General features: G+C 37.0%; 1 protein-coding gene across 1 annotated transcript; it reads right to left on the bottom strand.

The window, feature by feature from the left end:
• Nucleotides 1–4,887: 4,887 nt before the first annotated feature.
• Nucleotides 4,888–25,101, bottom strand: LOC132124790 (mucin-2-like). Its single transcript, XM_059535943.1, has 38 exons — nucleotides 24,858–25,101; nucleotides 24,295–24,409; nucleotides 23,866–23,953; nucleotides 23,644–23,726; nucleotides 23,291–23,501; nucleotides 22,875–23,000; nucleotides 22,653–22,770; nucleotides 22,439–22,577; nucleotides 22,168–22,275; nucleotides 21,946–22,015; nucleotides 21,736–21,870; nucleotides 21,379–21,537; nucleotides 21,156–21,250; nucleotides 18,023–18,152; nucleotides 17,683–17,935; nucleotides 17,461–17,501; nucleotides 17,248–17,345; nucleotides 16,859–17,010; nucleotides 16,436–16,574; nucleotides 16,109–16,216; nucleotides 15,817–15,996; nucleotides 15,486–15,725; nucleotides 15,158–15,314; nucleotides 14,402–14,533; nucleotides 13,095–14,299; nucleotides 12,663–12,840; nucleotides 12,462–12,583; nucleotides 11,682–11,859; nucleotides 11,481–11,602; nucleotides 11,020–11,157; nucleotides 10,249–10,398; nucleotides 9,559–9,696; nucleotides 8,070–8,247; nucleotides 6,549–7,240; nucleotides 6,355–6,504; nucleotides 5,622–5,799; nucleotides 5,421–5,542; nucleotides 4,888–5,085 (listed from the first exon to the last, which is right to left on the bottom strand). The coding sequence occupies exons 1-38, from the start codon at nucleotides 25,001–25,003 to the stop codon at nucleotides 4,888–4,890; spliced, it is 6,972 nt and encodes a 2,323-aa protein (XP_059391926.1). The 5' UTR covers nucleotides 25,004–25,101.
• Between the last annotated feature and the right edge of the window lie 1,778 nt (nucleotides 25,102–26,879).

The raw sequence follows: 26,879 nt of genomic DNA, 5'->3' as shown, positions 1-26,879 counted from the left end.
TGTATCGCCGGGCTGCAGGAGGAAAAACAAGCAGATGATAGTTAGGAGTTTGTGATGATTGTAAATAGCAGATGCTAATTGAAATATTTTGAATCACACTGAATATCTTTTCTATTTTTTTTTGCCTATACATACCTGTCTAGGTAATCCATCAGGGCCGATGCAATCTACATGGAGGGAATGAAAAATAAATCAGTGGAAATAAGACGTGAATGTGCATTTAACAGAGAAAATAAGGAAGAACAGTAAGTAAATAAAGAAACACATCTTACCACAATAAGATGTACAGGCATCTATCGTTGAACTAACTCGATATTTGTCATCAGGACAGTAACAGCCTTCCGTAAATGTTTGATGACAGTTATTGTTTTGACAGTCTTTCTCCACAAATATATCATTGTACCTAGTTGAGTAAGCACATCAGATAATGAAGTATTACAGTTGCAACACTTACTAAGGACTGTTGTTTTGTAGATATGAGATGTGAGCTTACCTTGTACTGCAGGTTTTTTCAACTTTAGGACCACATCCCTTATAGACTTTGTGACTGGGGCACTTGTATTCTGTTAAAGAAGTCAATAACAATTACATATCAGGGTCCTCTTGAGTACAACATACTGTATTTTAAAAACACCCCAAAACACTCAAAAGGTAATGTTCATTTTGCTTACCACACTTTTTTGTGAGTTCATTTGATGTTCTCCACTCCACACAGATACCCTGTTTGCCACATAGCAGAGCATATGCCTCCAGACTGGTACATCCAATAGAGCCGTTTCCCATGTGGCACACATCATATTTGCATGCCTCATAATAACTTTCATAAGGAACGACCCCATGGCATTCCATGAACATACTGTGGAGAAACATTTACTCAATTTGACTTTTGATATCAGGCATCTTAAAGAGACAGTACAGCCAAAAATGAAAATTCTGACATCTTTTACCATGATGTTCTTTCAAACCTGTATGACTTTGTTTATTCTATTTTTGTACCAAATAAAGAAAGTTAAACACATTTGGAACACCTTGAGGGTAAGTAAATGGTGACAGCTTACTTGCATTTACCTTTAAAAGGGAAAACACTTTGTAATAATCAGTGCTACAAACAAAAGTGATTAAAAGTTTTTTCTTTTCCTTACTCGCTCTTGATGAGATCACAAATGGTCGGATTGCAGGTAGGTGGAGATGGAGTTGAATGTGTAGGTGGAGATGGAGTTGGAGGTATTTTGCATCCTGGTGGGACCATCCAAAGCTGTGCCATGTTCACACATGATTGATCAATTTGTCCATCGGGACGTCTGCAGTCATTTGTACGGTTGTTGTCACAAACCCCTAAAAAATTTAGTTTTAATTATAGTTCATCTGAATTAAGTGAGCAAGAAATGGACAATTCAAAGTAAATTTTATATCAACATTCAGAGTTTTTTTTTTTTTTTTTTTGCACTGGTAAATGTAAAATGAAACAGTATTCTCACTTATATTTTCCTATCTGTACTCACCGCACTGTCCCTCTGTATTGCCATGGAAGTATGAGAATGGGAGATTGATCTCAAAGCCTTGATGATTCACAGTAATGTCAACTTTGATTTCAGTGATATTCACAATTACTGCCATGCCAGAGGTGGTGATGAAGAAGTCATTATTCATATAAGTTAGTTGTTTTACTTCATCATTAACGTAGACCTGAGGGAAATAATGCCTTTCTGTGTTATGTCAATTATGCTCTAGAGTACTATGTGTTGTTTTGCAAAGTTGCTTGATTTGATATGAAATTTGAAGTATTTTTGTATACAATTAATTAGAATTTTGCTAGTTTTTCAGAAATCTATACATGTTTTTGCTTTAGCCCTAAGACTTACCTGGACCTCTTTAGTGTTGCTTGTCAGCTTTATTTTATAGGATTTGTAGTTCACAACCACATACTCAGGGCAAGCAAGATTATTTTTAACATCACAATAATAGTTTTTAACATGGACACTGATATTGTATCTTGGGATGATTTCTTGGAACAAAACGTAAGTGCAGTTTCCTTGGAAAGCATAGTAGGTTCCATCAAAAGTTTGGTAATGTGGGTCACCCCAGCCACTACATTTACCTGCAAAACAATTTACAAAAAAGTAAATATAAGGTACTGGCAAGGACATTTGTTATTGTCATTTTAATATTATTTGAAATTTACTTAATTTACTTAAATATAAATATTTCATATTAATGGAATAGCCATTAACATGAATCACACTCACATTCACACTCATACTTAGAACAGCAGCCGTTGTTATAAGGCACCTTCTTAGCTTTAATTCCATTGCTACATTTAGGTATGACTTTATCAGATGTGCCACATTGTAGAGGTGTTGATGTGACACTGCCATTTTTACATGTGTTGTTTTTGCAGTTTTCAATCCAGGATTCCATATGCTGTATGACACAATTGGATTGATAAGCAGAACAATCAACAAATTAATTAAATTCATTAGTTTCAGATATCTTTTTTCCCTTAACAATTAATACTCTAGGCATCTAGTAGCTATGCAATACATAATGAATTTAGTGTTATTTTACAACACATTATATCAAATAACTATTAGAAGCTATTTTTGTATTCTTCATTTTGAAAAATCATGCAGAATTTTTTGTGGAAACATTACAGCATAAGTGTACAGCTAATTATTAAATTACCTTTCTGTTGAATTCTTTGCAGTCTCTTGGTATTTTGCATGGCTGAGAGACTATATCTATACCACAGGAGGAGTTGCATGTGGCAGTGAAGCACCAACCTGCTTGATCTGTTTTATTGTAGATTATTGACCCTATAATTACAATAAAAGGATGTGAAAGGAGGTAAACAATAAGATATATTTTTATCATGAATGCAACTTGAATGTAAAGTAGGGTCAAGGTAATGTACACGTACAAGGATTTAAAAAACTGTAAAGTTGGAAAACTGTAAGGTTTGGGAAATTATTGTTAAAGTGACTCTCACCTGGTGAGTATACTGCTGTTAAATATGGGCAGTGACACTGGGGTGATGTGTTATTTCTGGTGGTATTGGGAGTAACTCCTGTAACCACAGATATCTCTGTTGTAGTAGTAAAGATTCTTGTAGATGTCTTTGTTGATGTGGGTGTTGTTGTTACAGTAGATGGTGTGATAGTATTGGTTGTGTATGGTGATGTAGGTGTTGTAACAGTTGTAGGTAACGTCTCTGTTGAAGTAGGTGTCGATGTTCCAGTAGTTGGTGTAGTAGTGGATGTGATTGTGGATGGTGTTCCTGTTGATGTAGGTGTTATTGTAACAGTTGTCTCTGATGTTTCTGTTGATGTAGGTGTTGATGTGGGAGTTGTTGTTGTAGCAGTAGTTGTACTAATTGTAGATGGTGTTTCTGTTGATATAGGTGTCAATGTTCCAGTAATTGGTGTAGAAGTGGATGTGATTGTGGATGGTGTTCCTGTTGATGTAGGTGTTATTGTAACAGTTGTCGGGGATGTTTCTGTTGATGTATGTGTTGTTGTTGGATTTGTTGTTGTAGCAGTAGTTGTACTAATTGTAGATGGTGTTTCTGTTGATGTAGGTGTAATTGTAACAGTTGTCAGGGATGTTTCTTTTGATGTAGGTGTTGATGTGGGAGTTGTTGTTGTTGCAGTAGTTGTACTAAATGTAGATGGTGTTTCTGTTGATGTATGTGTAATTGTAACAGTTGTAGGTGTTGATGTTACAGTAATTGTTGAAGTAGTTGATGTAAGTGTATTTGAAGACGTTGTAGAAGGAGTACAGTAGTCTTCTGGTTCACAACATTTTACACGTATTTCATAATTATAACAAAGTGATGGAATGCTATTTGCATTGTCTTCATTTGAACATGACAATCCAAATGATGTATTACAATAAACTGTTTGTCCCAAATCTTGCAAGGACTTTTGGGGATAATTTACTGCCCTGCATTCAATTTCTTCAGGGCTCTGACAGGCGATCTTTTTTGAATTCCACAATGCATCTATGGGCTCCGTTTCGAATCCTTCTGGCTCTGTACTGGGTGTGTTGCCATCAGTCCAATCTGACCATGTGCATTTAGGAGTACAGACGGGAGTTGTTGTTGTTGTAGCAGTAGTTGTGCTAATTGTAGATGGTGTTACTGTTGATGTTGGTGATGTTTCTGTTGACGTAGGTGTCGATGTTCCAGTAGTTGGGGTAGTAGTGGATGTGATTGTGGATGGTGTTCCTGTTGATGTAGGTGTTATTGTAACTTTTGTCGGTGATGTTTCTGTCGATGTAGCTGTTGATGTGGGAGTTGTTGTTGTAGCAGTAGTTGTACTAATTGTAGATGGTGTTTCTGTTGATGTAGGTGTAATTGTAACAGTTATCAGGGATGTTTCTGTTGTTGTAGGTGTTGATGTGGGAGTTGTTGTTGTAGCAGTTGTTGTACTTATTGTAGATGGTGTTTCTGTTGATGTAGGTGTAATTGTTACAGTTGTAGGTGTTGATGTTATAGTAGTTGTTGAAGTAGTTGATGTTAGTGTACTTGGAGATGTTGTAGAAGGAGTACAATAGTCTTCTGGTTTACAACATTTTACACGTATTTCATAATTATAACAGAGTGGTGGAATGCTATTTGCATTGTCTTCATTTGAACATGACAGTCCAAATGATGTATTACAATAAACTGTTTGTCCCAAATCCTGCAAGGACTTTTGGGGATAATTTACTGCCCTGCATTCAATTTCTTCAGGACTCTTACAGGTGATCATTTTTGAATTCCACAATGCATCTATGGGTTCAGTTTCGAATCCTTCTGGCTCTGTACTGGGTGTGTTGCCATCAGTCCAATCTGACCATGTGCATTTAGGAGTACAGATGGGAGTTGTTGTTGTTGTAGCAGTAGTTGTGCTAATTGTAGATGGTGTTACTGTTGATGTTGGTGATGTTTCTGTTGATGTAGGTGTCGATGTTCCAGTAGTTGGTGTAGTAGTGGATTTGATTGTGGATGGTGTTCCTGTTGATGTAGGTGTTATTGTAACAGTTGTCGGGGATGTTTCTGTTGATGTATGTGTTGATGTTGGAGTTGTTGTTGTAGCAGTAATTGTACTAATTGTAGATGGTGTTTCTGTTGATGTGGGAGTTGTTGTTGTAGCAGTAGTTGTACTAATTGTTGATGGTGTTTCCGTTGATGTAGGTGTAATTGTAAAAGTTGTAGGTGTTGATGTTACAGTAGTTGTTGAAGTAGTTGATGTTAGTGTACTTGGGGATGTTGTTGGAGTACAATAGTCTTCTAGTTTACAACATTTTACACGTATTTCATAATTATAACAAAGTGGTGGAATGCTATTTGCGTTGTCTTCATTTGAACATGACAGTCCAAATGATGTATTACAATAAACTGTTTGTCCCAAATCTTGCAGGGACTTTTGGGGATAATTTACTGCCCTGCATTCAATTTCTTCAGGACTCTGACAGGCGATCTTTTTTGAATTCCACAATGCATCTATGGGTTCAGTTTCGAATCCTTCTGGCTCTGTACTGGGTGTGTTGCCATCAGTCCAATCTGACCATGTGCATTTAGGAGTACAGACGGGAGTTGTTGTTGTTGTAGCAGTAGTTGTGCTAATTGTAGATAGTGTTACTGTTGATGTTGGTGATGTTTCTGTTGATGTAGGTGTCGATGTTCCAGTAGTTGGTGTAGTAGTGGATTTGATTGTGGATGGTGTTCCTGTTGATGTAGGTGTTATTGTAACAGTTGTCAGGGATGTTTCTGTTGATGTATGTGTTGATGTTGGAGTTGTTGTTGTAGCAGTAATTGTACTAATTGTAGATGGTGTTTCTGTTGATGTGGGAGTTGTTGTTGTAGCAGTAGTTGTACTAATTGTTGATGGTGTTTCCGTTGATGTAGGTGTAATTGTAAAAGTTGTAGGTGTTGATGTTACAGTAGTTGTTGAAGTAGTTGATGTTAGTGTACTTGGGGATGTTGTTGGAGTACAATAGTCTTCTAGTTTACAACATTTTACACGTATTTCATAATTATAACAAAGTGGTGGAATGCTATTTGCGTTGTCTTCATTTGAACATGACAGTCCAAATGATGTATTACAATAAACTGTTTGTCCCAAATCTTGCAGGGCCTTTTGGGGATAATTTACTGCCCTGCATTCAATTTCTTCAGGGCTCTGACAGGTGATCTTTTTTGAATTCCACAATGCATCTATGGGTTCAGTTTCGAATCCTTCTGGCTCTGTACTGGGTGTGTTGCCATCAGTCCAATCTGACCATGTGCATTTAGGAGTACAGATGGGAGTTGTTGTTGTTGTAGAAGTAGTTGTGCTAATTGTAGATGGTGTTACTGTTGATGTTTCTGTTGACGTAGGTGCCGATGTTCCAGTAGTCGGTGTAGTAGTGGATGTGATTGTGGATGGTGTTCCTGTTGATGTAGGTGTTATTGTTACAGTTGTTGGGGATGTTTCTGTCGATGTAGGTGTTGATGTGGGATTTGTAGTTGTAGCAGCAGTTGTACTAATTGTAGATGGTGTTTCTGTTGATGTAGGTGTAATTGTAACAGTTGTCGGGGATGTTTCTGTTGATGTAGGTGTTGATATGGGAGTTGTTGTTGTAGCAGTAGTTGTACTAATTGTAGATGGTGTTTCTGTTGATGTAGGTGTAATTGTAACAGTTGTCGGGGATGTTTCTGTCGATGTAGGTGTTGATGTAGGAGTTGTTGTTGTAACAGTCGTTGTACTAATTGTAGATGGTGTTTCTGTTGATGTAGGTGTAATTGTAACAGTTGTCGGGGATGTTTCTGTTGATGTAGGTGTTGATGTGAGAGTTGTTGTTGTAGCAGTAGTTGTACTAATTGTAGATGGTGTTTCTGTTGATGTAGGTGTAATTGTAACAGTTGTAGGTGTTGAGGTTGCAGTAGTTGTTGAGGTAGTTGATGTTAGTGTACTTGGAGACGTTGTAGAAGGAGTACAATAGTCTTCTGGTTTACAACATTTTACACGTATTTCATAATTATAACAAAGTGGTGGAATGCTATTTGCATTGTCTTCATTTGAACATGACAGTCCAAATGATGTATTACAATAAACTGTTTGTCCCAAATCTTGCAGGGACTTTTGGGGATAATTTACTGCCCTGCATTCAATTTCTTCAGGACTCTGACAGGCGATCTTTTTTGCATTCCACAATGCATCTATGGGTTCAGTTTCGAATCCTTCTGGCTCTGTACTGGGTGTGTTGCCATCAGTCCAATCTGACCATGTGCATTTAGGAGTACAGATGGGAGTTGTTGTTGTTGTAGCAGTAGTTGTGCTAATTGTAGATGGTGTTATTGTTGACGTAGGTGCCGATGTTCCAGTAGTTGGTGTAGTAGTGGACGTGATTGTGGATGGTGTTCCTGTTGATGTAGGTGTTATTGTTACAGTTGTTGGGGATGTTTCTGTCGATGTAGGTTTTGATGTGGGAGTTGTTGTTGTAGCAGTAGTTTTACTAATTGTAGATGGTGTTTCTGTTGATGTAGGTGTAATTGTAACAGTTGTCGGGGATGTTTCTGTTGATGTAGGTGTTGATGTGAGAGTTGTTGTTGTAGCAGTAGTTGTACTAATTGTAGATGGTGTTTCTGTTGATGTAGGTGTAATTGTAACAGTTGTAGGTGTTGATGTTAAAGTAGTTGTTGAGGTAGTTGATGTTAGTGTACTTGGAGACATTGTAGAAGGAGTACAATAGTCTTCTGGTTTACAACATTTTACACGTATTTCATAATTATAACAAAGTGGTGGAATGCTATTTGCGTTGTCTTCATTTGAACATGACAGTCCAAATGATGTATTACAATAAACTGTTTGTCCCAAATCTTGCAGGGACTTTTGGGGATAATTTACTGCCCTGCATTCAATTTCTTCAGGGCTCTGACAGGTGATCTTTTTTGAATTCCACAATGCATCTATGGGTTCAGTTTCGAATCCTTCTGGCTCTGTACTGGGTGTGTTGCCATCAGTCCAATCTGACCATGTGCATTTACGAGTACAGATGGGAGTTGTTGTTGTTGTAGCAGTAGTTGTGCTAATTGTAGATGGTGTTACTGTTGATGTAGGTGATGTTTCTGTTGACGTAGGTGCCGATGTTCCAGTAGTCGGTGTAGTAGTGGATGTGATTGTGGATGGTGTTCCTGTTGATGTAGGTGTTATTGTTACAGTTGTTGAGGATGTTTCTGTCGATGTAGGTGTTGATGTGGGATTTGTAGTTGTAGCAGCAGTTGAACTAATTGTAGATTGTGTTTCTGTTGATGTAGGTGTAATTGTAACAGTTGTCGGGGATGTTTCTGTTGATGTAGGTGTTGATGTGGGAGTTGTTGCTGTAGCAGTAGTTGTACTAATTGTAGATGGTGTTTCTGTTGATGTAGGTGTAATTGTAACAGTTGTAGGTGTTAATGTTACAGTAGTTCTTGAAGTAGTTGATGTTAGTGTACTTGGAGATGTTGTAGAAGGAGTACAATAGTCTTCTGGTTTACAACATTTTACACGTATTTCATAATTATAACAAAGTGGTGGAATGCTATTTGCATTGTCTTCATTTGAACATGACAGTCCAAATGATGTATTACAATAAACTGTTTGTCCCAAATCTTGCAGGGACTTTTGGGGATAATTTACTGCCCTGCATTCAATTTCTTCAGGGCTCTGACAGGCGATCTTTTTTGAATTCCACAATCCATCTATGGGTTCAGTTTCGAATCCTTCTGGCTCTGTACTGGGTGTGTTGCCATCAGTCCAATCTGACCATGTGCATTTAGGAGTACAGATGGGAGTTGTTGTTGTTGTAGCAGTAGTTGTGCTAATTGTAGATGGTGTTATTGTTGATGTAGGTGATGTTTCTGTTGACGTAGGTGCCGATGTTCCAGTAGTTGGTGTAGTAGTCGATGTGATTGTGGATGGTGTTCCTGTTGATTTAGGTGTTATTGTAACAGTTGTCTCTGATGTTTCTGTTGATGTGGGAGTTGTTGTTGTAGCAGTAGTTGTACTAATTGTAGATGGTGTTTCTGTTGATGTAGGTGTAATTGTAACAGTTGTCAGGGATGTTTCTGTTGATGTAGGTGTAATTGTAACAGTTGTAGGTGTTAATGTTACAGTAGTTCTTGAGGTAGTTGATGTTAGTGTACTTGGAGATGTTGTAGAAGGAGTACAATAGTCTTCTGGTTTACAACATTTTACACGTATTTCATAATTATAACAAAGTGGTGGAATGCTATTTGCATTGTCTTCATTTGAACATGACAGTCCAAATGATGTATTACAATAAACTGTTTGTCCCAAGTCTTGCAGGGACTTTTGGGGATAATCTACTGCCCTGCATTCAATTTCTTCAGGGCTCTGACAGGCGATCTTTTTTGAATTCCACAATGCATCTATGGGTTCAGTTTCGAATCCTTCTGGCTCTGTACTGGGTGTGTTGCCATCAGTCCAATCTGACCATGTGCATTTAGGAGTACAGATGGGAGTTGTTGTTGTTGTAGCAGTAGTTGTGCTAATTGTAGATGGTGTTGTTGTTGATTTAGGTGATGTTTCTGTTGACGTAGGTGCCGATGTTCCAGTAGTCGGTGTAGTAGTCGATGTGATTGTGGATGGTGTTCCTGTTGATGTAGGTGTTATTGTAACAGTTGTCTCTGATGTTTCTGTTGATGTGGGAGTTGTTGTTGTAGCAGTAGTTGTACTAATTGTAAATGGTGTTTCTGTTGATGTAGGTGAAATTGTAACAGTTGTCAGGGATGTTTCTGTTGATGTAGGTGTAATTGTAACAGTTGTAGGTGTTAATGTTACAGTAGTTCTTGAGGTAGTTGATGTTAGTGTACTTGGAGATGTTGTAGAAGGAGTACAATAGTCTTCTGGTTTACAACATTTTACACGTATTTCATAATTATAACAAAGTGGTGGAATGCTATTTGCATTGTCTTCATTTGAACATGACAGTCCAAATGATGTATTACAATAAACTGTTTGTCCCAAATCTTGCAGGGCCTTTTGGGGATAATTTACTGCCCTGCATTCTATTTCTTCAGGGCTCTGACAGGCGATCTTTTTTGAATTCCACAATGCATCTATGGGTTCAGTTTCGAATCCTTCTGGCTCTGTACTGGGTGTGTTGCCATCAGTCCAATCTGACCATGTGCATTTAGGAGTACAGACGGGAGTAGTTGTTGTTGTAGCAGTAGTTGTGCTAATTGTAGATGGTGTTACTGTTGATGTTGGTGATGTTTCTGTTGACGTAGGTGCCGATGTTCCAGTAGTCGGTGTAGTAGTGGATGTGATTGTGGATGGTGTTCCTGTTGATGTAGGTGTTATTGTTACAGTTGTTGGGGATGTTTCTGTCGATGTAGGTGTTGATGTGGGATTTGTAGTTGTAGCAGCAGTTGTACTAATTGTAGATGGTGTTTCTGTTGATGTAGGTGTAATTGTAACAGTTGTCGGGGATGTTTCTGTTGATGTAGGTGTTGATGTGGGAGTTGTTGTTGTAGCAGTAGTTGTACTAATTGTAGATGGTGTTTCTGTTGATGTAGGTGTAATTGTAACAGTTGTAGGTGTTAATGTTACAGTAGTTCTTGAGGTAGTTGATGTTAGTGTACTTGGAGATTTTGTAGAAGGAGTACAATAGTCTTCTGGTTTACAACATTTTACACGTATTTCATAATTATAACAAAGTGGTGGAATGCTATTTGCATTGTCTTCATTTGAACATGACAGTCCAAAGGATGTATTACAATAAACTGTTTGTCCCAAGTCTTGCAGGGACTTTTGGGGATAATCTACTGCCCTGCATTCAATTTCTTCAGGGCTCTGACAGGCGATCTTTTTTGAATTCCACAATGCATCTATGGGTTCAGTTTCGAATCCTTCTGGCTCTGTACTGGGTGTGTTGCCATCAGTCCAATCTGACCATGTGCATTTAGGAGTACAGATGGGAGTTGTTGTTGTTGTAGCAGTAGTTGTGCTAATTGTAGATGGTGTTATTGTTGATGTAGGTGATGTTTCTATTGACGTAGGTGCCGATGTTCCAGTAGTTGGTGTAGTAGTCGATGTGATTGTGGATGGTGTTCCTGTTGATGTAGGTGTTATTGTAACAGTTGTCTCTGATGTTTCTGTTGATGTGGGAGTTGTTGTTGTAGCAGTAGTTGTACTAATTGTAGATGGTGTTTCTGTTGATGTATGTGTAATTGTAACAGTTGTCAGGGATGTTTCTGTTGATGTAGGTGTAATTGTAACAGTTGTAGGTGTTAATGTTACAGTAGTTCTTGAGGTAGTTGATGTTAGTGTACTTGGAGATGTTGTAGAAGGAGTACAATAGTCTTCTGGTTTACAACATTTTACACGTATTTCATAATTATAACAAAGTGATTGAATGCTATTTGCATTGTCTTCATTTGAACATGACAGTCCAAATGATGTATTACAATAAACTGTTTGTCCCAAATCTTGCAGGGACTTTTGGGGATAATTTACTGCCCTGCATTCTATTTCTTCAGGGCTCTGACAGGCGATCTTTTTTGAATTCCACAATGCATCTATGGGTTCAGTTTCGAATCCTTCTGGCTCTGTACTGGGTGTGTTGCCATCAGTCCAATCTGACCATGTGCATTTAGGAGTACAGATGGGAGTTGTTGTTGTTGTAGCAGTAGTTGTGCTAATTGTAGATGATGTTACTGTTGATGTAGGTGATGTTTCTGTTGACGTAGGTGCCGATGTTCCAGTAGTCGGTGTAGTAGTGGATGTGATTGTGGATGGTGTTCCTGTTGATGTAGGTGTTATTGTTACAGTTGTTGGGGATGTTTCTGTCGATGTAGGTGTTGATGTGGGATTTGTAGTTGTAGCAGCAGTTGTACTAATTGTAGATGGTGTTTCTGTTGATGTAGGTGTAATTGTAACAGTTGTCTCTGATGTTTCTGTTGATGTGGGAGTTGTTGTTGTAGCAGTAGTTGTACTAATTGTAGATGGTGTTTCTGTTGATGTAGGTGTAATTGTAACAGTTGTCGGGGATGTTTCTGTTGATGTATGTGTTGATGTGGGAGTTGTTGTTGTAGCAGTAGTTGTACTAATTGTGGATGGTGTTTCTGTTGATGTAGGTGTAATTGTTACAGTTGTCGAGGATGTTTCTGTTGGTGTAGGTGTTGATGTAGGAGTTGTTGTTGTAACAGTCGTTGTACTAATTGTAGATGGTGTTTCTGTTGATGTAGGTGTAATTGTAACAGTTGTAGGTGTTGATGTTACAGTAGTTGTTGAGGTAGTTGATGTTAGTGTACTTGGAGACGTTGTAGAAGGAGTACAATAGTCTTCTGGTTTACAACATTTTACACGTATTTCATAATTATAACAAAGTGGTGGAATGCTATTTGCATTGTCTTCATTTGAACATGATAGTCCAAATGATGTATTACAATAAACTGTCTGTCCCAAATCTTGCAGGGACTTTTGGGGATAATTTACTGCCCTGCATTCAATTTCTTCAGGGCTCTGACAGGCGATCTTTTTTGAATTCCACAATGCATCTATGGGCTCCGTTTCGAATCCTTCTGGCTCTGTACTGGGTGTGTTGCCATCAGTCCAATCTGACCATGTGCATTTAGGAGTACAGATGGGAGTTGTTGTTGTTGTAGCAGTAGTTGTGCTAATTGTAGATGATGTTACTGTTGATGTAGGTGATGTTTCTGTTGACGTAGGTGCCGATGTTCCAGTAGTCGGTGTAGTAGTGGATGTGATTGTGGATGGTGTTCCTGTTGATGTAGGTGTTATTGTTACAGTTGTTGGGGATGTTTCTGTCGATGTAGGTGTTGATGTGGGATTTGTAGTTGTAGCAGCAGTTGTACTAATTGTAGATGGTGTTTCTGTTGATGTAGGTGTAATTGTAACAGTTGTCTCTGATGTTTCTGTTGATGTGGGAGTTGTTGTTGTAGCAGTAGTTGTACTAATTGTAGATGGTGTTTCTGTTGATGTAGGTGTAATTGTAACAGTTGTCGGGGATGTTTCTGTTGATGTATGTGTTGATGTGGGAGTTGTTGTTGTAGCAGTAGTTGTACTAATTGTGGATGGTGTTTCTGTTGATGTAGGTGTAATTGTTACAGTTGTCGAGGATGTTTCTGTTGGTGTAGGTGTTGATGTAGGAGTTGTTGTTGTAACAGTCGTTGTACTAATTGTAGATGGTGTTTCTGTTGATGTAGGTGTAATTGTAACAGTTGTAGGTGTTGATGTTACAGTAGTTGTTGAGGTAGTTGATGTTAGTGTACTTGGAGACGTTGTAGAAGGAGTACAATAGTCTTCTGGTTTACAACATTTTACACGTATTTCATAATTATAACAAAGTGGTGGAATGCTATTTGCATTGTCTTCATTTGAACATGATAGTCCAAATGATGTATTACAATAAACTGTCTGTCCCAAATCTTGCAGGGACTTTTGGGGATAATTTACTGCCCTGCATTCAATTTCTTCAGGGCTCTGACAGGCGATCTTTTTTGAATTCCACAATGCATCTATGGGTTCAGTTTCGAATCCTTCTGGCTCTGTACTGGGTGTGTTGCCATCAGTCCAATCTGACCATGTGCATTTAGGAGTACAGATGGGAGTTGTTGTTGTTGTAGCAGTAGTTGTGCTAATTGTAGATGGTGTTACTGTTGATATAGTTGATTTTTCTGTTGACATAGGTGTCGATGATCCAGTAGTTGGTGTAGGAGTGGATGTGATTGTGGATGGTGTTCCTGTTGATGTAGGTGTTATTGTAACAGTTGTAGGGGATGTTTCTGTTGATGTAGGTGTTGATGTGGGAGTTGTTGTTGTAGAAGTAGTTGTACTAACTGTAGATGGTGTTTCTGTTAATGTTGGTGTAATTGTAACAGTTGTAGGTGTTGTTGTTCCAGTAGTTGGTGTAGTAGTGAATGTGATTGTGGATGGTGTTTCTGTTGATGTAGTTGGTATTGTAACAGTTGTAGGTGATGTTTCTATTGACGTAGGTGTCGATGTCCCAGTAGTTGTTGTGGTAGGAGTGAATGTGATTGTGGGTGTTATAGTAGTTACAGGTGTAGTTGTGAAAGTGAAAGGTGTCGAAGTTGTAGTTCCACAGGATTCTGTAATAATTCTTTTTATTTCCCCATTGTAATCACACAGAGCAGTGAAACATACACCATTTCCATCTGTGGTTTCGTAAATGACTGATCCACGTGGAAATACCTTCCCATTATAGACACAGTCTTTACATTCTTCCTCTGTGACACACTTCATAGTCTCCTCCCTGAGATATGGCCTCTCTGAAGGGCACTGAGGAAAACATCCTAAAAGTATAAATAAAATAGTCAGATTAGACTGAAAACTGATATTGATTTTTTTTTTTTCTTTTGTATTTAGTAGTGTTATGCTAAATTCTTTTTTCTTACCCTCAAGGGGAGGAATTTGATCAGAGCAAGTTCCTGATGGGTTTTTGCAGGTTTTCATGCAGGTGGATCCACAGGGTTTATAGTGCCACTCACATTCTTCTGGAGGTTTGTTGTAGTAATCACAGAATAAAGCTGCAAGGAAAATCACTTGAGTCAGTTCAATGGTTACATTTGACAGTTATTTCAGCTATGGGCACTTTTCTTCTTTTTGTTAAATTAATATTTATTTACTTGTATGTATGTAGTTCTATATATAGATAGTGTTATTTCCTTGTTCCAGAAACAATTATTTTTTCTAAATCCATCATGAATTAAAAACTATGATATAAATAACTATAAATAATTTAATAATTATCCATATTTATTGTTTGAAAATGTGGAATCCTATGAGCACAGTGGTTAATGACCAACAATTTTGACCCTCTTGAAGTACTTGGTTGCCAAGGAGTTAAATTTCTCATCAAAGAACATATCCAATATGAAATACTGTATAAGACATTTTGAAAAAAGTAAATATCACTTAAATTTATATTGTTTCAATAAAAAAGATCTGTATATTTGTCAAAATTATTAAATTATTACTTATTTGTGAATTTAGATACTGTGCCAGCTATGAAATGAGCCTTAGCAAAACCAAAGAGTCTGCCATTTTTTTTGAGGGTCAAAGATGCCCAGTTGTGAAAAAACAAAACAAAGAAAAAAATTTATAGTTGCAAATTTCTAGGCGAAATAAACAATAGAAATATTAGGACTTACGGCAAAAGTTTGGTCTTCGCCATGCCACACAAGCTCCTCTTTTACGGCATTCAGCAGCGTAAGCTGCCACTGCAGTACAGAGACAATCACAGTCACCCCCACTGTCACATGCACAGGTGTCCCTTTCACAGGCATCATAGTATGGGCCAGAATCCACCTAGAGATAAGAAAATCAGACACAGAACTGTAAGGGTTACCATGATAACTGCACTAGATGTAATACATTAAATTGTAAAGTACTAAACACACGTTCATTCCATTTCAGTGATGATTGATATTTTTTTTCTGAATTTGTGGGGAAAAAAAGCTAAATGTTAATGTTACTTACAAGTGAATGGCAGTCTGCAAAGACAGGGCTTGTGATGATTCTGCATTGTTTGATAGCCCAGGCACGTCGATGTGGATTTGCGTCACAAGGATGCATCACGTTTGTTACATCAGGGCAGCTGGGCTTCACCTTCCAGCTATTCCCAAAATCGTCTGGATCTGTCACAACTTCTCCATTGTGCTTCATAAAGTCATTGTTTGCGTTACCATCAAAGTTTCCACACAGTCCACACACCTTGCCCTGCCATAGAGATCATGTAGATGTTTAGATGAGTAGTTGAACAAAAGATACAAAGTCCTTGTTCATGCATGTATCTTTAAGTAATGCATACCTTTAATTCGTTATTGATTTGGATCATCACACTTGTTTTTTTATCCCAGATTAAGTTCAAAAGCCCTTCGACCTCTATGACAACATATATGCCTGCAGAACTGATTTGATATCTGTACTCCGTGCCAATGCTTTCAATAACTTTCACATCTTCCTCCTCAGATAAAATCATCTCGTATTTCTGTGGGATATGAAAGGTTAGTGGCTTATAAAATATGTTGTATATTGCACATTTTAGGATGCTTTACTAATGAAGCTGCTCTGACTCTGAGCTATGAAAAAAAAAACCTCACCCCAAAGAACAGATTGATGGACTTGGAGCAAATGGAGCTGGTGGTTGCGCAAGGGATGTTCTCTGTAACCAGATGGAAGGAGGGACTGGGGTTTGTGTCACAATAATCCTAAAGGGGTTACACACATCAGAAATATTCAAGATTATAATGCCCCAGATATTTAACCCCTGAATACACTTATATAAATCTGATTTTTTTCATATTATTTTATTTTAAGCCTATTTTATTGAAGGGTTTGGTGCATTTGTAGACATATTAGTGACAGGTATGTGTCAGATATCTGTATATTGACTTTTTTTCTTTTTCTGTTAGGACAGTCAAACATACCTGGGCTATGGTGTGTTCACAGTCTCCGTGGAAGGAATACCTTCTGCCATCAAAAGTCCTGAAATGACCCTCACCATAGATGGTACAGGTGCCGTAGCAGGCCTTGTTAGTACAAGTCCACATCCCATTTGTGCATGTGCTGAAATATATTTTCACAAAATAAAACACTACCCTCAAATGTTTTACTTGTTGCTGAAGGTTACCACTCCATGGGCCTAAACTGTCATGAAATGCATTGCTATGTTCAGTATGACCAAATATAACTGTACATTTAACCAGATAAGATTATTGTAAATACACATCTATACTTGTAGACGTGTGCCTCAAGTGTGTATACTTTTCTGACTTGTAGTGGAGATGTAAAATGATAGTACAAGGATTGCACTGTGATAAAATAGTTTATAACAACTGTGATTATCTCACCAGGTGTTACAGTCCTGTTGAACTTGCTCTCCAGGTGAATAGAGGACTCCATTATGGGTACATGGACATTTTTCTCTCTTCACACACCCACCTTTTCCATCAGCCAGAAGGTCATCTGGACACATACAACCTGATATACACCCCATGCTCACCTATTGCCAAGACAAAATTGGTAAGCTGTTATTTTCCTGCAAACTTCTACAGTATCACAAGATTTCTAATGCAAGTTATCTACACTGTATATCAGGTTTGTTTGCCATTCTTGCTGTTCGTTAAAATGCTACATTTGAAATTGAGTAAGCAAACAGGATTTCATGAAATACATAAAAATGCTGTAACAGATCTTTTCATTAATTCAGTTATTCATGTATTCCATTCTTCCAACTCACACAGTTGTTTGGGTCTTGCTTCTCACATGTTCTCTGACACTCCGTTCCTTTTTCTCCATGATTTGAGCATTTGAATAATGTCATTGGAGCCACACAGTCTAAAAACCCAAAAGGCATATTGATGAGGTGGAGAAAATTAGCACGCATCATACAAGCGGTGATTCAAGTTTGAATTTAAATGGTAGTATTGCAAAATATCTAATTGCAGATCACCTTCTTGACTGGAGCAGTGCAGTTTGCCAAGATCACAGGTGCTGTAATTTGAGCAAACAGTGGAAATAGTTACTAAGTCTACCATTAATAGTTAACAATGCATGTCAATATTGTTAAATTCTTTGCCATTTGGCAGTGAAGGGCTATTGAAAACAAGAAAAAGAAAAAAGGTAATGGATACATTATGCATCAACTACCCATATGGTAAACTGCACTTTATACCATTTAGCACCATCTTTGTAGAAAACTGCTGATGGCGCTATGACCTGGTTGCCATAGTAACAAGGACACTGATCAGCATGTACACAGCTTCCGTCTTCATTGAGGTAGGTTCCCTCAGAACAGGTGCAACCATCTACAGGAGTGAAGGACCCTTGGCAGGTGTTGTCTTGTTCACTGAGAGAGTGGCAGGTGCTGCCACAGCTGGTCACGCCGTAGGAGTACTTCATGTTCCCTGAACACTCTGAAATCATGTCTGTGTAGATAGACAGAAGCAGATTTGTAACAGAATTCACGTACAGTATAAATATTTGTTAGTATGTGTACTTCATAGGGTTCTCACCACAGGGTTCAGAATCCATCCAGCCCTGGAGAATGATTCCTCTGGCAGCACAGACGTGGGCATAGTTGGACACGGCCGCACACATACACTTCTTAATATCTGCACATTTGCAGGTATCGTAGACACACCACTGCCGAGAAAAACAGATTGAAGTCTGAGTGAAGTGGCTATTCAAACAAGGACAAATGTAGGGAATTGGTAGGATCATATGATTGGATCATATAAAGTTCTAGTTCTATTGTTGTCATAAAGGGATGGACAATGTTAGCAACAATACTCAGGTAGGTCGTGGCATTTAAATGATGCTCAGTTGCTACAAAGGGGCCTGAACCATTAATACAAAGCAGGTTGGATCCATGCATTCATGTAGTTTACACCAAATTCTGACCATCCAAATGTTGCAGCAGAATGGTTTTCTGCTGCTGTAGCCCATCTGCTTCAAGTTTTGCTTTAGAGATGCTCTTCTGCAAATCTCGGTTGTAACAAGTGGTTATTTGAGTTACTGTTGTCTTTCGATCAATTCAAATCAGTCTGGCGGATCTTCTATGAGCTCTGAATTTAACAAGGCATTTTACCCCCCCCCCCCCAAGAACTGTCCCTCATCGGATATTTTCTCTTTTTCTAACCATTCTCTGTGAACCCTAGAAATGATTGTACATGAACATCCCAGCAGACCAACAGTCTCTGAAATACTCAGAATTGCTGGTCTGGCACCATAACCATGCCACGTTTACTTAAATTACATTTCTTCCCTATTCTGATGCTTAGTTCGTAAGCTTGTATTGACTATTTGTACATTCCTAAATGCATCGAGCTACTGTTAACAACCAGTTGAATAGGTGTACCTAATAAAGTGTCTGGTGAGTGTAAAGCTGACCACACAGTAGACGATTTTCAAATCTTAACCAATTTTTAAAACCATGGGAGACCCCAGACATGAAGACATTTTCAACTGATTTTTAGCCTATAATACTCTGAATGCTCACACTAGACAATTTACAAGACCTAGGCCACACACTTAATTATTGTAGAAATGATTTCACAGTGACTGTTGAGATCAAACATGAGTAGAGAAGGTAAACAAATGCAAAACAATCTGTGTTGTAGGTGACGCTTGCTTGCTCTCATTGGCTATCGTGGGTATCACGTCAGAGGAAGCCTGATCAAGAGTCGTAAACATCTAACATGTTTAATATTTACGATTTGAGTTTAGGGATGCTCCGTCCCAATTGGGAGCAGTTAAATAATCATTATGACACCACACAATAGAGGATTTAAAAAAAAAAAAATCATTTGCGACCAGCCTCAAATCTGGCCCAAGGCCGTTGGCAGAAAATTCTCAATTTAGTTTTCATAGGGAGGGCACACTTTCTATGATCTCAAAAACAGACATTCACCAAAACAATAACTACCTGTATTATAACTTAAATTAATCAATTTCTAGGCTACAACAGATTTGAAAAGATAGTTCAACCAACAACAATTCAGATAAATAAAAGAAAAAAGAAAAAAAAAAAGGTTTCTATTTGCTAAAGCATGTTTTTGCAGCATTAAGCAATGTAGCTGAACATCTGACAACTTTTGTGTTATGTTATATTATTTGAAATGTATATGTTCGTGTTAGAATCCAGTCACTGCTCAAATTGCTGAGTTTTGTTCTACTCACTCGTGAATCCTCTCTTTATAACAAAGTGTAGACACAATGTAAATAAGAGATTCACTGTGTCGTGTTGAGAGATTTGTCGATTATAACTTTACTTAACTTTGTGAGATCGCAATGAACTAAGATGGGTGACAGCTTTTTAATTATTTTAAAGGGAGCTGTCTTGGCCATATTTAATCCATGCAGAATTTGAATAGTTTTTCATGCTGCTAAGAGAGCCAAATGGCACGTACACGCTACAAGGTTTTCGGACTGACACCCGCAAATGAAAGATTTACTCTAGAAATTGCAATAAGTAGGCCTAATAATCATAGCAATCGATCTGACGAAAAATTATGTGGGTTGGGTATGGGTTGTTGACTTGACATGGCATTTTCACTGTCCCACAAGATAAAAATGAATATAATTAATATTATCATAATTTAAAATGCAGTAAATTATTAACTATGTCTTTGTCCTACATGGACCTGTTGTTAAAAAAGCTGGGGGGTTTTGTCAGATTTCTTTACATTTTTGAGCAAAATCTCAAAATTGTCTTATGGTGTGACTCTCCCAAGCATGGTTCAATAAATTTCAATAAACTTTTATAAATAAAAGTTTATCAACTACCCAGATAAAAAAACACATTGTTCGGAACTGTAAATGAGCCACATTTATGTGTACAATCACAATAGAAACAAAACATTGTGATTTTGTAAAATAAAGAAAACATAGGGTGGGCTTTCAGTAGTTTTGCTAAATAAATAGTTTAGGACTATTTATTTTATTCCTTTTATATGGACCAATACATAGTTAGCATTGTAGAGATTGCTGGTGTTTTGAGCTAAATGTCACTGAATACCTGATTTGTACTGCAATATTCATTGACTTGATCAATAAAATTAATGTTTTTCATTCTCAATATTTGGTTCAATCGCCTGAACAGGCCACACCCTCTGATCATTCAGGGGGTGCAAATGTGACTTAAAATCAGTTTTAAAATCCTCTAGTGTGTGGTCAGTTTAAGTAAATGCGCGTGTAATTCTCAGACACTAACAGTGTGAACTTAACCTTTGATTAAAGATGACAAGGACACATAAAAAAAAGAAAAATATTTGCACTGATAACTAATTTATAATAAATAATGCAATACAATACAATCTTAAAAATAAAGGTGCTTAAAAAGTTTTCTTCACAGCAATGCCATAAAAGAAACATTATTAGTTCCACAAAGAACCATTTAGTCAAAGGGTCATTAAAGAACAATCTCTTTCTTACCTTTCACGACAAAATACCTTTTGTGAAACAGAAATGTTCTTCTGATGTTAACAGTTCTTTATGGAATGATTTAGACAAAAAGGTTATTTTATGGCATTGTGAAGCCCCTTTATTTTTAAGAGTCTATGTCAAAAAAAGTAAAATAAATAAAAAATAGGAATTGTTCATTCTGATTGCAATTTGCAGTTGACTGTTTTCTGCAGAAAGACTTACTTGGTAGTACATCTCAGGACATATTTCTGAGTGACATGCAGCAAAGCTGCCATTTGGGTTTGTGAGACGGGAACACCAGTCTTTTGCAAGTTGCTCTATGAGGAATAACATCAGAGAAGATGTGCTTGCTTACTTTGTTTAGCGCAGCAATAATTTTCTTCCGCTATGTCAAGAATGATCAAATTATCAACTGCAACATGAATATTGTGAGCCTGTTAAGCACCTGTTTCTATATTCAAGCTGCAGGGGTTGTCAAATGTGATTTCAAGATCTTGGCAATTTTGTTTCCAAAAGTTGACAAAGGATGTTGGTGTGCCCTCTATGATGCCCAATGTTGTTTTAAAGTCATCTGATTGGATGTCGTTATAGTTCCCACACAGACCTGAGAGAAGCAATGTAAAAAGTGGTTCAATTGATACCCATAACATCAAAATTGTCTGAATTCATAACAATTAGCTTTGAGGCATCTATATGCTATAAATTAAAAAATATATATATTCCAAACACTTAAAGTCTGCAATCTTTCTTTTCCAAAAAGTTTTGTTTTGTTTTGTTTTGTTTTGTTTTGTTTTTTACTCACCACTCATCTTTCCTTTCTCTTCAGTGCTGGCTACAATATACAACTGCATGACTGGAGCCAACTGGATCTCCAGACGGAGACTCTTCATATCAGCAATGATGAAAGAGGAAGAGGGCTGGAAAATGCTCACAGGACCTGGGACAATAAAATTATTAAAAAAGGAAATTTCAATATTTTTTTTTAGTAATGATAAAAACATTGACAACAAACCTGTGGTGAAAGGAAGCATGTGTGGACTGATTTTATTCACTGTCACAGATCCTCCAGAGGAAAAGGTAATCTGTTTAATGAGTAAAACATCAACAATAAGACATTAATATTAATATGATTATCATAGTAGTAGTGTTAGTAGTAGTAGTAGTAGCAGCCAGTATATGTATTATTATTAGTAAAAATTCTAAAAGAATAAAATTATTCAAACCCAGTGCTTACAGTGGTCCCTGAGATGACAAGGGTGATTGAATTTAGACATGTGTCTTTTCGGGCCGGATCACACTTTGCCAGATTTCCCACAACCGCAATGTCACTGTCATTAGAGTACTTTATTTTTTTTTAAAAGAAAGGAAAAAAAAATTTAAGAACCTTTATAATTCCCACAGTTTTCTGATTGTAATATAAACCATGTGAGTAAACATATAAATGAAGGCTTTCATTTATCTAGCCCTGACAGAAAACATCTGGATTATCTGCTGTACTAACAGACCTTAGTGAGGATGTAGTCACAGTTGCCACTGAAGGTGAAGGTCTTTCCATCATAAGTGGTGACGTGAGACCCTCCCACAACAGAGCAGATTCCGGGACATTCCAGGTATGTACAATTCCAGTGTCCAGCGGCGCACACACTGACACAGTAGAGAAGCAGTGTTAGCACTGCGAAGTCTAATTTAAATGTGACTTTAAATTTTTGTAAAAGTTACCATTTTTTGCAAGCTTGTTTGTAAGACTCTCCTGATTGATATAGTGCGCCGTTATGCTCACAAGGGCATTCGTTCACATTAACACAGCCGCTCTGACCAATGTCATCTTCCACGGTGCCTTTACAAAAAGAAGCACAATAGCATTTAATTTAGAAAAAATTGCTTTTATTGAACAGATTTAAATATACAAGTGCTTGACTTTGTATATTTTGTAAAAATTACCAATAGGGCAGAAACAGCCATCCACACAGTGTTCTTTACACAGTAGGCTTGTGGTCGGATCTGAGCAGGTGTTCTTGCACGGACTCCCACACTCCATGTATTGCAAGTTCAGAGGACACGTCTTTGCTGCTCCACAGAACAAGACATTGCATGTCACAAATGTATCAATATTGTAGCATTGTATTTTCTTCTCAGTGGTCCTTTTAAAATAGTAAGTGATTGTTTGTATATTTTCATTTAGTTTATGGGTAAATTTTGGGGTAATTTTGTAGTGTTTATTTGTCTTCTTCAGACCTTGGCGTATGGCAATAGCTGTGTAGAGATTCTTAAAAAACTGTAGAACCGTACAGCATATTGCAATGTCATGGGAGTTAGAAAAAGTTAGTTAATTTTTTCTTGCCATCATTGATACTCACGACAGAGCTGTTCTGTCCTCCATGTTCCTGGGTTTCCTCCAGCATGAGTGCACTGTCGTGAAATCTCTGTGAGTGTGTTGCAGAGACAGTCGTAATTTCCGTAACACTGACACAGATCATCTTCACAGGCTTTTTCAAATGAGCTCATGTCCATCACATTGTAACAGTCAGCAAACCCTGGACTGCTGAGATACTGCTGGCAAACGCTTGTCTAGAGTGGAAAAAAAATTAAATAAAACAGAAAATTTGTTTGGAGGATTGTTTCATTGGAACCAATGTTTCAGTCAGAGGTTAAACAATTTAATTTGAAATTCAAAAGTGCACCCAAAATTAGATTTTGTCCCATACTGTACCTGGTCACACTGATCCCTGGGTGGAAGTGTAACTTCCTCACAGGTTTCAGTCATAGGTGTGGAAACCTTCCATTTGGCCGGACCTGAGGAGGAGTCAAATAAACATATTAAACTAAAGTGTTTAAACTAAGTGTTTAAAATCAGATTGTGTCTGCGGTAACTAAACTTGCTGTATTTAAAACTTAAATCTAATCACTAATGAGTTAAAAACATTATGTTTACCGCTAACAGTGATATCGTCATGCTTGTTGCCATTAAAGTTTCCACAGAGTCCGCAGGTCAGACCTTGGTACTTCTCAGGAAGTTCAATCTGGGGAACATCATATAATAAAATAATGTCAGAGGAGAGACTTTTCAAAATCTCTTTTTTTATCTAAGTGACTTTTTACTTTTATTTAAAAGTATCTATCTATCTATCTATCTATCTATCTATCTATCTATCCATCCATCCATCCATCCATCCATCCATCCATCCATCCATCCATCCATCCATCCATCCATCCATCCATCCATCCATCCATCTATTTGTTCACTGTTGCTTATTTAGGTATATTGCATGCTTGTTTTTTAATGTGCAGCACTGATACAGTCAGTTATGATTAAGTCTGAGATCAAGCTCCAAGATGTGTGCTGAGAGATAAAGAATCATACTGTTAGATAGTTGTCTTCTTCCCAGAAGACAGTCACTCCATGTTTGTTCGAGATCTTGAGACTTGTTGAACTTCCCTCGATTTGAATTCCATGCATATTGATCGGAACAGACACCCTGATGGATAATTATTATATATATTTTTTAAATGACAGCATTAATGAAATGTCTTGTTTTTAATACACCTCAAATAAATTTGGTTGAAAACATGAATTAGCTAAGATATTAATAATTAAATTAAGATATTATTTTTTTTTAGAGAGAATAAATATTGAATTAGTCTTTTTTTCTAACCCCACTGTTTAAAATTAGACTAAGCTGTTAGATTTATGTTAAAACTACACACATTTTGAAAATATGGCAAATTTTTGCAAATTCATCTTTTAAAGCTATATATATATATAAAATATATATAAAAAATCAATCAATCACACGCACACACCTACACACACACACACACACACACATATATATATATATATATATGTAAATATATTTAGACAAGTATAATTTATTTAAATAAATAAATATAAATTTGCTGTAATGTTGTAGTGTAGAAACTCACTTTTCGTTCCCCATGGTGATGTCACCATTAGTGATTTTGATGATTGTCCCCTCCAGCTCTATTGTGACTGTGTTGAAAGTGATTGAACCATTCACAGTCTCTCTTTGCATTTGGATGTTAAAATCAGAAATGGGGATGTCACACATCACTGTCAGAACATAGTTGCACGTGTCTGCCACTTGAAAGAATTGACCATCAAAGGTCTTGAAGTGGAAATTTCCCCATGTGCTGCAGACCGTGGATCGATGATCAGGATTTGGTTCAACTAAACCAAGAAAGAACGTTTATAAATGTGATACGTGCTAAGTACTTTCTTTGAGCAAAAATATGCAACTGAAGGTAAAGAGCATAATTTCTGCACCTCAAACACACATCATCTGGTTGTGCTAATGTTGCTCATACATACTAAGCAATGTTTTGATTCTACCACAGAACCAAAGCGTTTATACTTTTGGGGGGTTTTGAATTATTTTTTATGTTGTCTCAAAAAAAACCTTACACACTTCATCTTTAAGTCTCCTAAAGTGTAAGTTTTTTGTTTCAAAATTGGTTTCTGATACTGTAACATTAAAAAAGAAGAAAAAACTTTATACCTGTAGTTACCGGTACTTTTGTCATGGAGAACACTGAGAAAAGAAAAAGATGATATTTTTGCCACATACTTTAAAATGGATAGAAAGTAGAAAGTATATTCCATAAACACAATGACATATTCACCTGTTGTTGTTGGCCACATAACGTCCATAGTAACGTCAATTTCTCCATAATCCTTCATAAAGTCTTTAAAAATTGAAAAAGAGATACAGTCATATTGTGTCTTTTTTTTTTTTTTGCAGTAACTAATCATTTTTTTTCTAACCTGCTTGCAGTGACTGCAGCCCCACCAGTAAGACGACCCATCTCAGCATCCACATCTGGGACATCCTCACAGTCCCCACGGAGAGAACAGCCATCCTCAAGATGTAATGTGAGCTACCTCTCAAAGCTTGCTCTTTTATACTAGTCTTAGTTTGCTTTGGGACCATCTAATCTGTGTTTAGAAGGTGGATCCCAAGCTTATGCATTATTATGGCATGCAATTATTTCATTTATTCTAGATGTGCTTGAAGATTAAACACATTTATGCAAATATTGGTGGCAAAAAAACATAGTGTTTATCTCTGTTATAATCTCAAGGTAAACAAGGATGTGATGGTTGATTTGATTTTAACTTGAATCCTAAAACCAATTCATAGAAAAATTACACGACACGCTGTAAAATCCACACCCTAAATGTCTACGTTCATTTTTTTCTTTTCTTTTTTTTTTTTTTTGCATTTACATTTAAATAATTTGAGAGATGTTACAAAGTTATCTACTGGAAAAAAGTTTTTTTTTGAATATTAATATTAAAAGATAATTCGATAGAAAACATTCACTTTTATTTCACCTACAAGCAACACATTATATATTTCTAATATGAATGTATATATATATATATATATGAAGAGTTCAGATGCAAAAGCCTCTAAGTGCCATCTGAAATTTTCATCTAAAATTAGGATTTTGATCAAGCTCCTATGCTTAGGTTGAGTCATTTTACTTTAATGGTAATGTGCAGGTCCTTTTCAAGGCGATTAAGGTGAAATAACTGAACATAAATATAGGAGTATAGGATATAGGAATATATAATTAAAACCAAGTGGCTTTACTGTTGTATCAACTTTCGTTTAAACATTTAAACAAACTTTTTTATTTTTTTGACATTGCTACTACTATCTATCTATCTATCTATCTATCTATCTATCTATCTATCTATCTGTCTGTCTGTCTGTCTGTCTGTCTGTCTGTCTGTCTGTCTGTCTGTCCGTCCGTCCGTCCGTCCGTCCGTCCGTCCATCCATCCATCCATCCATCCATCTGTCTATCTGTCTGTCTATCTGTCTGTCTGTCTGTCTGTCTATATATAGTAGCCTTTCTTGTGTTACTTAACCTGTAAATCTCATATATTCTTAAAAATATCTTCTTTTGTGTTAACAGCTAA

The sequence above is a fragment of the Carassius carassius genome, chromosome 43 (genome assembly GCF_963082965.1).
Source record: "Carassius carassius chromosome 43, fCarCar2.1, whole genome shotgun sequence".
Taxonomy (NCBI): Eukaryota; Metazoa; Chordata; class Actinopteri; order Cypriniformes; family Cyprinidae; genus Carassius; species Carassius carassius.
The sequence above is the reverse complement of the archived record's forward strand: the minus strand, read 5'-3'. Positions and strand labels throughout refer to the sequence as shown.